The 16,303-nt window shown below is 39.6% G+C and overlaps 1 protein-coding gene across 1 annotated transcript in view; it reads left to right on the forward strand.

The window, feature by feature from the left end:
• The window catches only part of PCSK2 (proprotein convertase subtilisin/kexin type 2), an 838,444-nt gene extending 827,057 nt beyond the window's left edge, over positions 1–11,387 (forward strand). Inside the window, exon 12 of the mRNA XM_086927732.1 lies at positions 9,659–11,387. Within this exon, the coding sequence (XP_086783858.1) occupies positions 9,659–10,145 (487 nt within the window). The 3' untranslated portion in view covers positions 10,146–11,387. The remainder of the gene's footprint in view (positions 1–9,658) is intronic.
• Positions 11,388–16,303: the final 4,916 nt, after the last annotated feature.

The raw sequence follows: 16,303 nt of genomic DNA on the forward strand, positions 1-16,303 counted from the left end.
ACCTGCCTACCTGGTGGTGTTCTAAGCAATATTGAAACAGGAATGTTGTTACTGATAAAGTGATATGGCTATGAATGAACCCTTCTGTGGATGGTGACTCTGCCACAGTAAAAGGTAATTTGTCTAACTTTTCAATGCAAAGCACACAGCACTGTATATTTTGCATCTCTTTGTGCCATAGTTATCTGCTTTACAGTCAGATTATACCCAGAGAAAAGAGACATAGCTGATGATATATCACCAGGACACATTCCCAGAGCGCAGGGACTGTAGAGTCCAGCTTAATAACATACTAGAACGTAACTGTGATAGTCTGTGTTGTAAGATGGACAGATCCTGTTCTAATATATCTATAAATGTTGCTCAGCAAATATATTCTGGATGTTAGTGTGGTAATGCCATTGTCAACCACAGCCAAAGTCTTTTCCAAGTTAATTCTGTCAATTTCAAGAAATCTCCCTGCAGCTTCCTGTTGTGAGAGTTTCCAAATTTCATTATATGTGGCATATAAGAAGCATTTCTGATGTGGCTTTTGGGGAACTAGTAAATAATCCCTGAGATCCATGTCATCTGACATTAGGGACAAGTGTTGCTTCACCTGAGACAGTGTTGAGGTTCTTTGCCAATTTAGGCATAACTATTCAACACTGTATGATGTCACCACCCCCGGATGTTCTCGTTGTACAAAGCGTAAATCAGGCCTATGATCACTAAACCCTTTGGTGGTACCCCTGAATCTTGACTGACACCTATTTGTGTGGATAAGCCAAACTAACCATCCCTTCCAATTGAGGTCTGTTGAATTGTATGAAATGCCCTGCATAAAGTCATCTAGTGTACCTTCACCATTTTCTGTGTATTTCGTCAATCCTCGAAGTGTGAACATGAGGGAATGCGATGTGTGCTCAAGTCCTTAATCTTGCCTAACCCAAGACAGGAAGTCTGTTGCACAGTGTTGTTCAGTAAAATTATATGTTGTGGTATGAGGCATGCTCTAAATAGTGCCTCAGTTCCCTGAGCCTTCCATTCTTTAGTCCCCCACACCAATTTAGTGTCTATAGTGTCCTTCAATAAGCTGAAACCCTGTTCAGACAGTTGGGCAATAAAGGATGCAGAGTATATCTGTTTTGTGTTAGTAAACATACTTTTCTTTGAAGAAGATGGTGCAAGCATTTAATAATATGAGCGTGGATCTGATGTACTAAACCCAGAAAAATAAGCAAACTTTTGTGCAAACGTTTGTGAAATACCTTTTAGACATGTTGACCAATGCTCCCATTGGTGGTATGCGAAAACATTACGTGGTGCACACGTTTTATGCAAAATGTGATGACCATAGTGTTGATAACTGTACATTTCGTTCAAATCAAAAGAGTCATTAAATATTTTATTTGTTAAAAATGCTGCAGACAGTTCTAAATCAGACAAAATATTATTAACAGTTCCAAAATTACACTGGAGGTAATGATATAGTTTAAAGAAATATTAAATACTTGTGGTATTTTTAAAAGTTCATTCGGACCAAATAAATCATATGAAACCGTATCCCAAACTATTCAGTCAGGAACTGGAACTGCAGTAATGTTCACCTCGGACAGGTCTCCTTGTTCACACTGAGATGACGTAGAGGTTTCAGCACCAAGTTCACATTTGATAATGCAGAGCATTCTGGAAGATAGTGTCCATTCATGATCAAGGAAAAGGCAGTCACTAAACCTATCCGAAATAGTAGGAAAAGTATTCATGTTATTACCAAGAGCTGTAGCCATAGTGAAACAAGGTATGTCTTTCTCAGGAAAATGTAAAAATCATGAAGGTTTTGAGGGAAACTGGAGCTGGCGATGACTTATGTTCACTTGTATGCTGAGAAAAAGTGTTGAAATCAATGAAGTAGCCAGATGCAGTATGATCAATCTTTGGTAGCTCAGCAGGTTTTGATGGACTGCCAGTTGTCTCATATGGAGGCATATTGATGTAGATATCAGTGTTAGGCCAAATTGATATTTGCATTTCACTTGAATTTTGTTGTTCTGTTTCAATAGGCACAAGTCCCATTTCATTGTTGGAAACTCTGTTACTTTGTGTTGTAGATTCTTTGAATGTTATAAGTATTTCTGTCTGAACTTCCTGTATGTTAGCGAGGGGAGAGATGCGGCTACCTAAGAGCCCATGTGGCCTGCTATTCAGGATCGGCCACATAGTGTGGTTTGATCAGCTCAATTGAGACGAATATCTTCTCTTTTTTTGCCGGCAAGGGGTACTGTTCTTGTTCCTTCGACATCCATGACAGGTACAGGCTTTCTGTATGATGGTCCAAATTATTTTCCTGTCCACAATCTTTTCTCTGACTAGATCTCTGACTTTTGGGATCCAGGTAGGTCCTGCCGTTGCAGATTTCACTTCCCAAGTGGCGGTGCGTTTTACTTGCACATTGCTTGGTAGTGCCTAGAATTCATGAAGGATCCTATGAAACAGCCAAGCGTTTATCTATATCAAAAGGTTTTTCATCCGCCACTGTGCTTTCATAATCATTCAGAAAAGGGGGTGGAGATGAACAGAGTGTCTGAATTAAGCAGACCACTCTTACCCAGTCCAAAGATCAGGGCTTGATCCATCACCGTTTTTTAGCTCACTGCACCATCCCAGCTCAGAACCTGGCTACATGCGAATTAGTCTGTCCCTGGCCCAGTGCATCATGGGAACAGGGCAGACCAGACTACCAAGCAAATTCTTATACTGGGAAGGAAACAAGCTTCCGGGGACCGGTTTCTGGCATTTCAGCCGTCTTCGGCCCGGCTTGCTTGAATCCTGATGGTGCAATGAGCAAGGGACTCACATCTGAGTATACCCTTCCACGCTTATGGTGGACAAAATGATTCAGAAAAGGGGGTGGTGATGAACAGAGTGTCTGAATTAAGCAGACCACTCTTACCCAGTCCAAAGATCAGGGCTTGATCCATCACCGTTTTTTAGCTCACTGCACCATCCCAGCTCAGAACCTGGCTACATACTGTGCTTTCATAATCAAGATCAGGTACTAAAATTCTCGTCCCAAAGATGACCTCAAAAGGGGTGAACCCTCCAAGGGAACTTCTTGGCATAACATTTAGTGCCCTCTGGACCCCATATATGTGATGGACCCAACTACCACCCAAACCTCTTGCTTTTAGGATTTCTTTAAATCCCGGATTTTCGTCTCCATGACAGAATTTCCCTTTGGATGGTATGGAAAGGAGTGCTGCAATCCAAAACACAGACTTCCCATTGCTTCCTTGTAAGCCCTAGAGCTAATATCGGGGGCACAGTCAGAATATAATGTGCAACCGCCTAAGTCCCTATGAAGACTCGCAAATCTTTTATAACAGTTTAAGCATCAGCCGAGCGTTGAGGCCAACCCACAGGAATCTAGAACATGAATCCATTGCCACCAAGATATACTTGTAAGCCCCGTCTGATTGTAAGGTGCTGCAGTGGTCCAAATGGACACATGTGAGAGGTACGTCTGATATCAGTAATGATGTTTGTGGTGGGCGTGCTACTGTTGAACCCCTCGTCTGCTGACAGATGTTGCACTTAAATACAAACGCTTTCGTCTGTTTGGTTAGACCTGGCCACCAATAGCGTTGTAGTAATGAAACAATTGGAGTAACTCCTCTGTGTTCAGATCCCAGACCCTCGTGTGCATTACTCTATCCCCCACCCATGGAATTTGACCACACAGAATATTTTTGGCATCTAACTTGTAGAAGTACTTGAGTGGAAAGCCTTTCGGTAAGGATGTGCTGCTTTTGTGTGAAGCAATGACAGCTACCATTATCTTTCTATCTATTCTCGTACTAGAACGAGCGATTGCAGACATGGCAGCAGTTTTTACTGCCCCCTTTGCAGCTTTATCAGCCAATGAATTCCCTTAAATGGAAACGTCTTCATTGATGACTCAGCGTGTGTATTACGCAAGCTCTCTGCAAGTCTTTTTTCAATTCTGCCACTTGTTCCCAAAGCATTTTGTGCTTTATTGTGAAACTTTTTTAGTCTTTGAACCCACTTTGAATCCAATAGTGAACATATTCATTGTATGACTGGACACAGTAAAACAAATCACACACTATAAGTGTGGGGAATTCTCGATCAATTTGTATTGGTTCCAGTAATAGTACTTTTACTTCTGACAGCTGTGAGTGCAATCTCCTAGAAACTGCGTCTTTGTGCTGCTAGGATGGAACTTGCTGTCCTGCATATGTCCCTTTACAATAGCACAAGCTGCACTGTATTGCTGTTTACTACCTATGGCAGGTTGAGCAAAACCGTAAGTGTAAATAAAATATTCATACTGATCTAGAGGTATTATTTCATGTGGGAGAGGATATTCTTGTTCGTACTGCAGAAATGCTTGCATTTTTAGTGTAGGATCAAATGTGTAGTCTACATCTGTTGCAGTGAGAGAATAAGCCCATTGTATCCATCTCAGATTTAAAGCTTAAGCATTTGGAACACTTGCCTTTGCAACAGCCTCTAAGGCTTTTACCGGAGTTACTACAATTATTCCTTTCCCCTGAGGCAGTGCTCTTTCTCTCACAGTCTGTACTGCCATCCGAATTTTCTCTGTTGAAGCAAAATGCATTTCAGTGTTTGTGTATAGGTGTAATTTTTATGCTATTGGTACTGTTTCGCCTTTATTAAAGGTTAGGTAAGTGTACCCTGATTGACCCGTGATTACACGAATCACCAGATTGGTGGTATTTACATGTGTGTGTAGGTGTTTTGAAGTTTTCATGTCAGCTTGTAAGGAACAAAGTGTATCTGTGTGTACCTGTGTCCAATGTCTAATTGAAAAATCAGGTCTGATTAAATCGTAGAAAGGTTTTACTCTTTCTGTGTAATCCAAACTGTATGTTCTGCCACAATATGGGAATCCCAATATGGATTGTTAATTATATAGAGTTTTTGGAGGTCGGAGCAGTGCACGCTTTTCTAAAATGTTAGCTGCTAGGCTTTTCCTTCACTTGAAAGCTCATACCCCAAAGATAGGATATTGAGGTAGGCTATTTTAAATTTTTTTAAAGTTGAATTTCAAGCCCTCAGAGGCAAACCCCAAAATTATGTTGCTCACTCTGGTCAAATGATCTTTCAAATCATCATCCGTTAGATAAATATCATCCACATAGGACAATTCCTCCTGATCCAAGTTTTGAAGTAGCTCTGTTACGCTAGCTGAGAACAACCTGGGGCTATTCTTATATCCTTGGGGGGAGTCAACAGAAGTGACGCTGAAAACCGAGCGCTGAGACTGCTGTTAAATATCTGCTCTCAGGGGCTAGATTTTGGCAGAAAAATCCATTTGAGATATCTAGTTTGTTTTGTATCTTTTTCGCACAATGTTATTCATTAATGCGGCACTATGTGCATTCTGTACTACAATTGTTTTTCGCCTTGTGTTCAGATGTCTGTAGTCTGGGACTAGACAATATGAATGATCAGGTTTCATAACAGGAAACAAAGGATTATTCATTGAAGTGGTGCAAATTTCTATTACACCTTGGTGTACATGTTGATCTAAGATCTTCCTGACCTGTATCTTTGCATCTTGTTGAATAGGGTATTGTCTCTGTGGAGTTGGAGTAGTTTTCACTGGCGAGGAAACTCAGCATCCCACCCTACATGATTGTGATATAATGCTGGCACAAGTAATACCGCCCACTCCTCCGCATATGTATGTTTTAAGAATATTGGAAAGAGGCCAGAAAAAGCAGGTAAAATTACTGTTTCTCCCTTTGGGATACTCCATAACAATCTCAGGCCGCCCATCTTTTTTCAGCCAAAAGGATGTAATTGCCAAAAGTCAGGTTCTCCCAAAAGAGACCTTTATTTTCCTTGGTTTGTCCCCCTCCATTTGGAGTGTTATCTCATGTAACCGATGCGGAACACTAATTCTTGTATCAGGTTCTGGCAAGCTATTATTACTTCTGCTGTGCTGGTTAGCATCATCAAAGCCCATTCCCTGTTCAGAAGTTCGGTCCTCAGAATTATGGGCATGTCTAACTTTAAGACCTGCTACCTTCTTCATTGAAAATTGAGGTTCTGATTTTTTTTATCTTTTTTGATATTATAGTCCGAAGTGCGTTGTGTGTCTCTGGACTTTGTCCATTCTTCTTGTCTATGTTCTGACCGTCCTTCCCTCCCAGAGTTTTCTGATAAACTGTGAAAGCAATGAGAGGAACGTGTATCAGTATCCTGATACCGGTCAGATTTTTTTATGTTATTGCGATTCCTAAGGTTGTACCTCCTTTCAGAGGGCTCCTGTTGAGGAGACCCACTCCCAGATTGTGATCTATTCTCTCTATTCCTTTTTATTATTGTCCCATTTTCTTCTGTGCTTTTCTTTAGAGCTTGTGTGTGGAAATACTTCCTCTAGCTGTGTTATTTTCTGAACTAGCCAGAATGGCATTTCCTGACTACTAGAGGGCATTTTACCCATAACTGTGTGTAGCGTTTGTGGAGTTATTTTAGTTGTATATCCCTGAATCTGTCCTGCTGGTGTAGCCCTAATTGGCTGATGTGTGAGTTGTCTCATAACAAACTGTGTCAGGTTTCTGAAACGTTTTATTGTTTCTCTGTGTAGAGGACATAAGTCTGCTACCAGCATTGTATCAAATTCTGGATGCGTGTGTAAGCCACTAGGACCAGCCAAGTCGCTCTGTGTCTGCCAAAAGAAAAAGTCTAACTTTATCTTAGTGTGTGGGAGGGTGCCTTTAAACCAGTTTATTTGCTACCGGTAGGTAAGCGGAACTTCGATGTCCTCATATGGATAGTATTCCTCTGGTGTTTCATCTTCAGTGTTAGAATGAAATGTATTTGCACGTGCATTTGCTTGTGGGAATTGAATGCATGGATAGACTACCTCAGTTCTATATGATTTGTGTGCCTCAATCATGACTGTTATGGTCCCACCCCTAGCTGTGACTCCATAGCTGCTAGTTTTAAAGTTAGGGCAGTTCTGACATTTCCTGAAATGTTTATTTCGCAGCCTTATCCCCTTCCCCCACTGCATTTGCACGTAGTGCCGCAGTGTTTTCTTCTTCCGTCATTGTTGAAAAAGTTTCAAGGAAACTGAGATAAGGTTTTATGCACAATAGGAACTATTTGTCCTTCAAGCTTCAGTAAACCTACAGCTAATACATAGGATCGGCCTACTCAGCTGTGACTGAGTTGTTCCCTCCCACTACACAAGTCTCTGGAATAATGTGAGTAGGGGTCTCTGAGAAAAGCACTCCTGAACTACTCAGATTTCACTGTACCAAACCAACATTGGGCACCTTGTCGTGCAGTTCCTTTAAACCTATAAGGATCTGCATGTTTAGACAACATAGACTATGGGATTGGTGTTCAGACTGATTCCTGACACCCCCACTGGGTATGTTTGCCTGTATACCAGCTAGCTCACAGTGCCACTGTAAACCCCTCTTACCAAGAAGAGAATAGTTATTGGTAACTATCAAACATGACAACCCTGTCCTTCAGGGATCGTGGAAACAGTACAGTACTTTTCGCTCAGTCACTTGTGCTCACATTGTCTCAGAGAGATACACAGAAATAAACGGTAGGGACGTTTTCAAAAAGTATTTATTGAACTAACGTCATTCTAGTGTAAAATAGGTGTGCTAAACCAACCATTAGACAGAAACAGATATAAATGATTATAAGCACCTATAGAGTAAAAGGATGGTAGATTCCTACCATAGTGCTAAAACAATGAATACAGGCAGGTATATAAATCCATGACAGTAATAAAGCACACTCCTACGATGCAGCCTAACTAGAGTTACCTAAATGCACCTAGCATGTATGTAGGTGTAGAACTGAGAATCCCCCTATGCTGAAGCCAACCCCATTACTTGAAGTGAGAGACTGTAGGAACCCTGTCTTGGTCTCTAGATGGACACCACATGAAGGATGTCAGACCACTGTGAGCTGGAGTGTCTGTGTGCAGGAACCTCAGCGTCTTTTTCTGCTCTGCTTGCCTTGGCAAAGATATGGTGTATTTATACCTAAAAGGTATCTTCAGGGGATTCTACCTTGCTCTGTCAAGTCAGCCGAGGATGACCTAAGGGATGACCCTTACACATAGTTATTATGCAGAATTTGGTAATACTGCTGTGATTCTGAGAATCTTAATGCGTACGTAATGGGGCTAGTTTTCGGGGAATACCACACAACATCTTATGCAGTGCTTTACTAGGTAAAAGGTCAAAACCAAAACTGGTTATGCAGTGTAATGGTATGGTAAATGTATTTGAAACGTTAGGAGAATACTCTGGCCTATACTGGGGTACCCTATGAAATATTATAACAGGCTTCGTTATTCTTTTTACTTTGATACAGGAGATGATCATGTTTATGACATGTGCGTTTCACTTATAAAAGCGCACCAAGCATGTTGCTTTGCACTGGCGTTCACTGCACTGTTTTTTTTCTTTGATTATTCGTGTCATTAAATGTTGTCATTTGACTTCACAGAATCATTGCATATTTTTGTGCTTAGGGCTCATTAGTTCTTGTACTACTGTCCGTCCCATTTCCTTAGTGTTTACTAGGGTTGCCCTTGTGTTAAATACCTACTTCAATCATGGTGAGGACACACTTTTTAAATATACAGTGTACCACCCTTTATATCAGGCACTGCCTTATGGTATTAAAAGGAACACTTTAGGTATGGCTTAGTAATATACAATAAAATAAAGTGAAGTCCTTTTTCCTTGCCCAGTGTTCCTGCAGTGCTTTTACACTGCAGCCCAGACTGAGCACAATGGTGCTTGTGGCAATCATATATTTTTGTCATACATGTGGGTGATTTGAATACGCACTGTAGCCCATATATGACATTTATCGTTCAAGGCTTTGGTGCATTGTCTGTACCACCTACTAAGTCCCTACAGGAAAGTTAAACAAACTGTTGAGCGAAATCAGTTTTACCAATACAATTTTACAGTCAGCATACACACAATGTGGCTCCCAATATCTCTGTCTTAGTGCACAGAAACCTAATAGGAGTGAAAATATCGATTAGAAAAAGTGAAACATCTAGAGTGACAGCTAAACAAAGTCAATTTGTTTCAATACTCACATCTGAAATGGAAAATATACAAACTGTGGAGAAGTGTTCATATTCCAATAAATTGCCAATGAAATGTTGACTCAACACTTATTTTCTCAAATTCTGAAGGCAATCAAATTCACATTTCTTCTCAGCAAGACTTAATGGCGATTAATATTTTAGCATATTTGTTTCCCAAATAGTTAAATACCATAACAGGTGTTGAGTGGGATAGAGAGAGAGAGTGGAAGTGAGAAAGAGCGCATCGAATGGTGCATGTATTGAGTTAGTTTGGTGATCACCACAGCTCTTAACTTAATCAATATTAAACTACTCTTGAAGTAATTTTAACCATGCATTGATGCACCTCTCATCACTTTATATTGCCTTAAATATTTTTGGTTTTTATTTAATACAACATTATTTGCACATATTTAGGTATTGAGAAAGACTGAATTTGGGCAAAGAACAGTGAAAATAAAAATAACTATATTGAACTTAGTCGAAGCATTACAGCTGCAATCATGCTTCTCTTGTTTTAATTGTGTTCTTTATTTTAACTTTCAGGAAAATCTCGTCCAATGGCAAACTGGTTTTAACACTTTCAACTGATGCCTGTGAAGGAAAGGAAAACTTTGTTCGCTATCTTGAACATGTCCAAGCAGTTATTACTGTAAATGCCACAAGGCGTGGCGATCTTAACATCAACATGACATCGCCCATGGGAACAAAATCTATTTTGCTTAGTCGGCGCCCAAGGGATGACGACTCCAAGGTGGGCTTTGACAAATGGCCCTTCATGACAACTCACACATGGGGGGAAGACCCTAGAGGTACATGGGTGCTTGAAGTTGGCTTTGTTGGAAGTATTCCGGAAAGGGGTGTGCTGAAGGAGTGGACCCTCATGCTACATGGGACGCAAAGTGCCCCTTATATAGACCAAATTGTGAGAGATTACCAATCCAAGCTGGCCATGTCCAAGAAGGAAGAACTGGAGGAAGAACTGGACGAGGCAGTACAGAGAAGTCTCAAGAGTATATTGAGCAAGAATTAACACCATGTTGCATGCCTCTCACTTTCCTTTCTATTCCCTGATACCCTGAAACGCTATCCAAATTTCTGTGTAAGGTATATTAAAAAGATTGTCAACCTTAGCCTGTTTATCTTAATTCATTGATTTATAGTCTTGTATATTGTCAACGACTCATGTCCCTAACTTTAAAGAAACCTATTTTTACTAAACCACAAATAAGCTATAATTTCCCTATTTCAACAATATGTACAGTTTGTGACTGTAAATTAATTATCTGTTTTATCCCATAGGTAATATTTTAACTATTAAACGGTGACATCTTTTCCCTAAATCATGGTGTGGTATATATTCTTTGTGAAAGAAATTGAAATACAAATTTTACCCTGCCATTTTCACCCCATGAAATTTTCCAATGTGTCATCCGAGTTGGCTTTAATATTGTAGCTGATACATTTTAACTATTTTCAATAAGATGGACAGTAGCTGGGCAAGAGCCAACGATGCGCTATATTTACAGTTAAATACCTCCTTTATTTTTCCTTCCCATAAAACGAAACATCAACGTATATGCTTGAAAGTCAGCCGGTCTTTTGCAATAAGTAATCTAGAGCTCGTTTCAAACTGTCTTATAACTACGTTTCATCGTGATAAATAAATGTATTTTAAAAGCACAACCTACATTTGGGATTTATATAACAATGTACACATTTGTCACGCCACAAATACAAATAGGACACCTGATATTCTAATAACAAATGTGGATGCGTACCTATAATTTCATAGAATGTACCGTTTTACATTTATTTTATGAAATGCATATTATGCCGCCTTTTTTAAAGTTCCATTTATGGAGAGTCAGTATTATATCTCTGATGAAACTGAAGAATCGTTTATTGAAATGTTTGAAAATAAACCAAAGGATACTGCAGTACATGTACATTAGTGAACACCATCCACACAAACACACAGGCTTGAACACCCGCACATTGCTCCAAGGCATATAATGTATATAGACATCCATGAATACTTACATAAGTATTCAGATCCTAAACATAGACCTACTGTAATTACAGTGAATTTGTATTTGCTAAAGGAAGAGATCACAGCCATCGATTATATTGTCTTTTATTGACTTTAAAAAGTCATTAAGGTTCGGGGGTTTCTTGTGTACATTTTCCGTGACAGTGTACAGTAACTTACTTTGCATTCTTGTACTTATGGAGTTCGCTGTTTACACATTAAATGTCTTATATAGAAGCAAAATGACATGATGGTTGGTTATATTTTTCGCACTTATGACTGAGATTATGAAAACAAGCGTAAGATAAATGTTGGTTTAATAAAGTAACAATATTTTTTTCTCACCCTAGCAAATATACCTTTTGCTTTTTTATTAAAATATTTTTATTCCTCAAAATAGTTTCTGTGGCATCGGCTTATGATTATCAATTCAGAATCGCCCAGTTATATAGCATACAGAATGTTAACTGAACATAACTTGATGATGCAAATGTGAAAGCCATGGCTTGGGCGATAGGCAAGGGTGGTTTGCAGCAAAGGAACATTTCTTCAATCACACAATGAAAACGTAGCAACTAGTCTGGGAAACTTTTGCAGAAAACAATCAGTCCACGTCCGTCTCTAGCCATCACTGCTGCTTTGCTGTCACTATCTCACATTCGTCACACTCTACAAATGGCATACAGAATCCTTTCATTCTGGAGAAAGCAATATTGGTTATATAGTATCAGATACAGAAAAACTGCATCACCTGGTTCGATTTCGTTTTTTTTCAGAGCATATTAAATCCTTCAAGCCATTAACACATGAATTAAAGCACACAACCATGTCTTGTTTGTTCTAATTGTTGAAAAGTAATGAATATCCAACTTTGTCTTTAAATTGTAATGTTCTAACTATTCGCCATGGAGTTTTTCATCACAGCAATTTTTTAATTGATGTTGAAAGACTGAACCAAGCCTTCTCTTGAATAGCCCTCTATTGCTTTTCCATCACTTGCCCACACCTCAAAGGAATTAATAAGTAATTAGAATTGAGCTAGTAGGAAAATCAGTTTCACTTCTGTGTTACTATTGGTATCATGCAGGTTGGCATGAGTTACGTGATTGACTTTTGCAATTTTATATCTTGGCCTTTTTGCTTTAATGTGTTACACTGCACCTTTCTCTGTAGTGCCATGGAATTGCCTATCAGGCCTTTTGCTGTGTTTGCAAATCCCACGTGTGGGTGGCTATCGGCCATGCTGCGTCCCAAATTACAAATAAATCACGCAGCACAATGAAGCAAGTGAAGTTACTGGGATGTGTTGCATAAACTGGACAGAGCAGAACAGCGCCATAAATACTAAGATGTGGCGTTGTTCTGCTCTCTCACTTTTGGCTGCCATGCGTCAACGCAGCTACCCTTAAAACATAGTGCAAGGGTGTCTGCATTGTAGTCAGTATAGCTTTTCTGCAGAATCTATGCTTTAACCCCTTCGATGCTCATGACGAGCTCAGCTCGTCATGAGGCACGGTTGAGCTGTGCTGATGATGAGCTGAGCTCGTCATGAACAATGGGATTTATCAATCAATCAGCACAGGAGGGAAAAACCCTTAGCAGCGATAGTGTTAAGGGGTTATCCCACATGCAAAGCGGAAAAAACGAGGAGAAATGAAAACAATTCTAATCATTATGCCTGCCTCTTAGAGGCGCATAATTATGGTGCAAGTTCCTATCTACAATTCTTTGGAAACAGGGCTTTGTGTCAAAACCCATGGTTGATTGCATGGGAACCCCATGCACCATCAATTGAACGCTCCCTTAATGCAAATTAACGAAATGCAGCACATTGAGCTGCATTGCTTTACATTGGGTTATAATCAAACGCAAATCATGATTTGCATTGGATTGTAAATCCCACCAGTAGACTTTGCATCAGGTCTACATTGAAACAGTAAAGCAAACCAGACACAAGTCTTTGCTGATCTGGGCCTGAATGTTTAAGTCCTAGGCCACTAGCTCAGTCTTTACACAATCTTACCTTGTTTTTACCTGCATACCAAATATAACAATTGCTTGCCTGTTAGTTGTCAAGTTTTAAGGGGTGGATTTTTGCTGGGAATAGTTGATTAGCAGCTCTGAGCTAAACATTTCTAGCAATATTAGTCCACAAAGAACACATCTGAGGAAAACATTCTTTAGTATCGTTATGTAGTAGCTTTACATTGACAAGCCTGAGAGTGTTGTTAACATGCCTATATGTCTTCCTTGGTATGGGACAAACTAGAAATGTCTTTCTTGTGGCATTATACTAATTTTCAAACTTTGGTTGATATTGGTGAACTTACAATTTGAGAACATAAATGATTTCTAGAGATATTGAACTTTTATTTCAATAAACTGAAGAATATAAGCAGGTTTCTAGGTGTAAGCCTCCTTCAGTTTTTTTTATTAGTTTTCTCTCCTGCCCAAGGCGCTTGGAGTAGGTGTGAAACTTCTGCGTAATTTATTCTCTGCTTCGAGAAATAGGCCTTTTGGCCCACTGTGCCCTGTTATAACTATGCTAACATCAAGACATGGAAACTTAATTACAGTATCCGACATTGATAAGTACCTCTTTAGCAGGTAGTTGGGAGGAGAAGAGGTGAACACTGACAGTTGTACTTCATAAAGGAGCAAAGGCCTCACCCTACTCCTATGCTCATGTGATGGAAGGACAAAATTAGGAGAGCCTTTGCAGACAATTTCCCCTGAGATAAGCTGGCACCTCCCTCTATTGGTGGGCAATAGATACTTGACCAATAGAGGGGGTTTCCTTTTGATGTGGAGAAAGTTGACCCTGATTACCATGAGTGGACTCAGAGCTAAACTGAGGGAGGTGAAGCAAATTAACGGGCATAATCCTCCGTGTCGGAGGGCCAAGGGGGTGCTTCCAGTGATGGCTGTTTTGAGAATAAATATTCAATACTTCAATATGTAGTTGGGGACAGCCCAGGAATTTTAGTTTAAGTGTTTGGTTTACCACTAATCACTGCTGAGTTACCCTTATAAATTAAGGCTTCTGCAACCTGGAAATCAGAATGTTGATGGAAACCAGAAAGGAAACAAGAAAATGCAGATAATACATTCCTACTAGCTAAGGAAGGACTGAATGAAACTTTTTTCTCTATGAGTCTCCAGAGCTTGACGACATTTTCAGGCTCAGTGAAGGTCAAAGACGGGTATCCTACATGAAGAAGATAACTATGGATACCTTTGTAGAAATAAATATTAGGACCAATTGGAGACTTACTTTGCCTGGATCTCTGACCGAAGAAAGGAGTTGATTAGCCTGTCTGCAAAGCAATCTCTGACCTAGGACTACTGTTTCTGAAAATTTGTGAATGTTAAGAATTTCCAGTACATTATCATTTTTTTGTCAAGATGGGAAGTTATTTGACTATTGGAAGTCTGGGACAAGGTGCAGAGTTACCTGACCAGAATGTACCATCTGTGGGCAAGATTTTCTTGTTCATTCCACAGAGACAGTTTTCCCTTGAAGCTCCAGGGTCATGCGAAACAACAGAAACCAAGGATAAGACCTTGTGGATACTTCCTTCTTTAAAAAATGTTCACTTTCAAAAGTGACTGTGGGCCAGATGTACTAGCCTATTTTTCTGCTGCAAGCACTTTGATTCCCAAATGTACAGAATTATGATTAAGAAATAGGATTTTCCGTTGTGTGGAACTTATTTTAGGACATAGCAAACATTTACAGACTGCTAGAATAAGAATCCAAATGGTTCTCAATTCATAATTTGGAAGGCGATTGTTTTGGGTGTCCCTTCCAAATTGCGATTCAGTAACCTACCTATTAATGGTTTGAGACTAGAATTCCAGTTACAAATCAGTGAAAAGTTACATTTACTCAAGTTGGGGTGTTAACCTACTTTCCATGGCACATCGGTCAAATTTCAATGTGGAATCCATTTAAAGAAATGAACACACAACCCTTTAATACCACCAACTGAGTTGCCAAGAAGTACCTATCTACATTCGGATGGCTATCCCCCATCATTTAACAATTTAGCCAATAATATGTATTGGACATACCCATCTCATTGTATTGACTTAAGAATCTTGTCTATTTGCTGGAAAACGTTTTGAGGTACCTAGAATGGAATATTCTGGAAGGCATACATGGATCTTGGCAAGAACATAATTTTCTACATTGCAACCATTCCAAAAATTGCGAAGGCAGTTTTCGCCAATGTGAAACATTGGAGTGAATCAAACTATTGTCTCCAGTAGATTGTGATTATGACATTCTCCAGTGTCCTTTGTGATATACATCCCCAAGTACTGAAATGTATTTTCAGAACTCAACATTTGACGTTTAAAGTCAACATTTCAGGATCAGGGAATCTGGGGATATTTGGCTGACTTTGGATAGTTCATTTGTTCCAGACCAGAATATTTACCATATATTGGTAAGATCTTCAGAAACATGTCAACAGAGTCATTTTGCAGAAAGTGAGGTTTTGGCTATCCCAACCACCTTCCCAACAATGTCCCCTAATTAAGGTCGCTATCCTTACCCAGCACATCACTGGCTACACTATAAGAGCAAATAGGAGAGGCGGGCAGGAGACAACCCTGCTGAGTCCCTCAGTGTAGCTTAAATATTGCCATTGTTATCCAATTGACTATAATGCATGCGTTGGTGCTGTTTATAGTAATTTAATCCAATTCATAAAACTAGCAAGAAAGCATATTTGTCCAAGGTTTGCAAAGAGTGAGCACCATTCTACAGAATCAAATGATTTTTATGCACAGTGCAACAAAAGCATTGACGCGTCATCAAGTAAGTTCTACACTCTAAGCATTCGAAGTTATGGCTTATCACTGTTCCATGCACATCACCCAACTGGCTGTGTGTTGATACAAGTGTAGAATCTATTAGCTAATTTTCTAGCCAGGATATTTCTCTTGAGATTTAGTGGTGAGATTATCCAATATGAAACACAACCTTCAGGTGCCTTTCCTTTTATTATTGTTGGAAATTACCCTTTCTGCAGGGTCATCCCCTTGCTTTTTGCTACCCTCGACCATTTTTGCTTAATTCTTTTTGTTGACTCTTGGACTTTGGGCACTTTACCACTGCTAACAAGTGCTAAAGTGAATATGGTCTTTACTCT

This window comes from Lissotriton vulgaris, chromosome 6, assembly GCF_964263255.1.
Source record: "Lissotriton vulgaris chromosome 6, aLisVul1.2, whole genome shotgun sequence".
NCBI lineage: Eukaryota > Metazoa > Chordata > Amphibia > Caudata > Salamandridae > Lissotriton > Lissotriton vulgaris.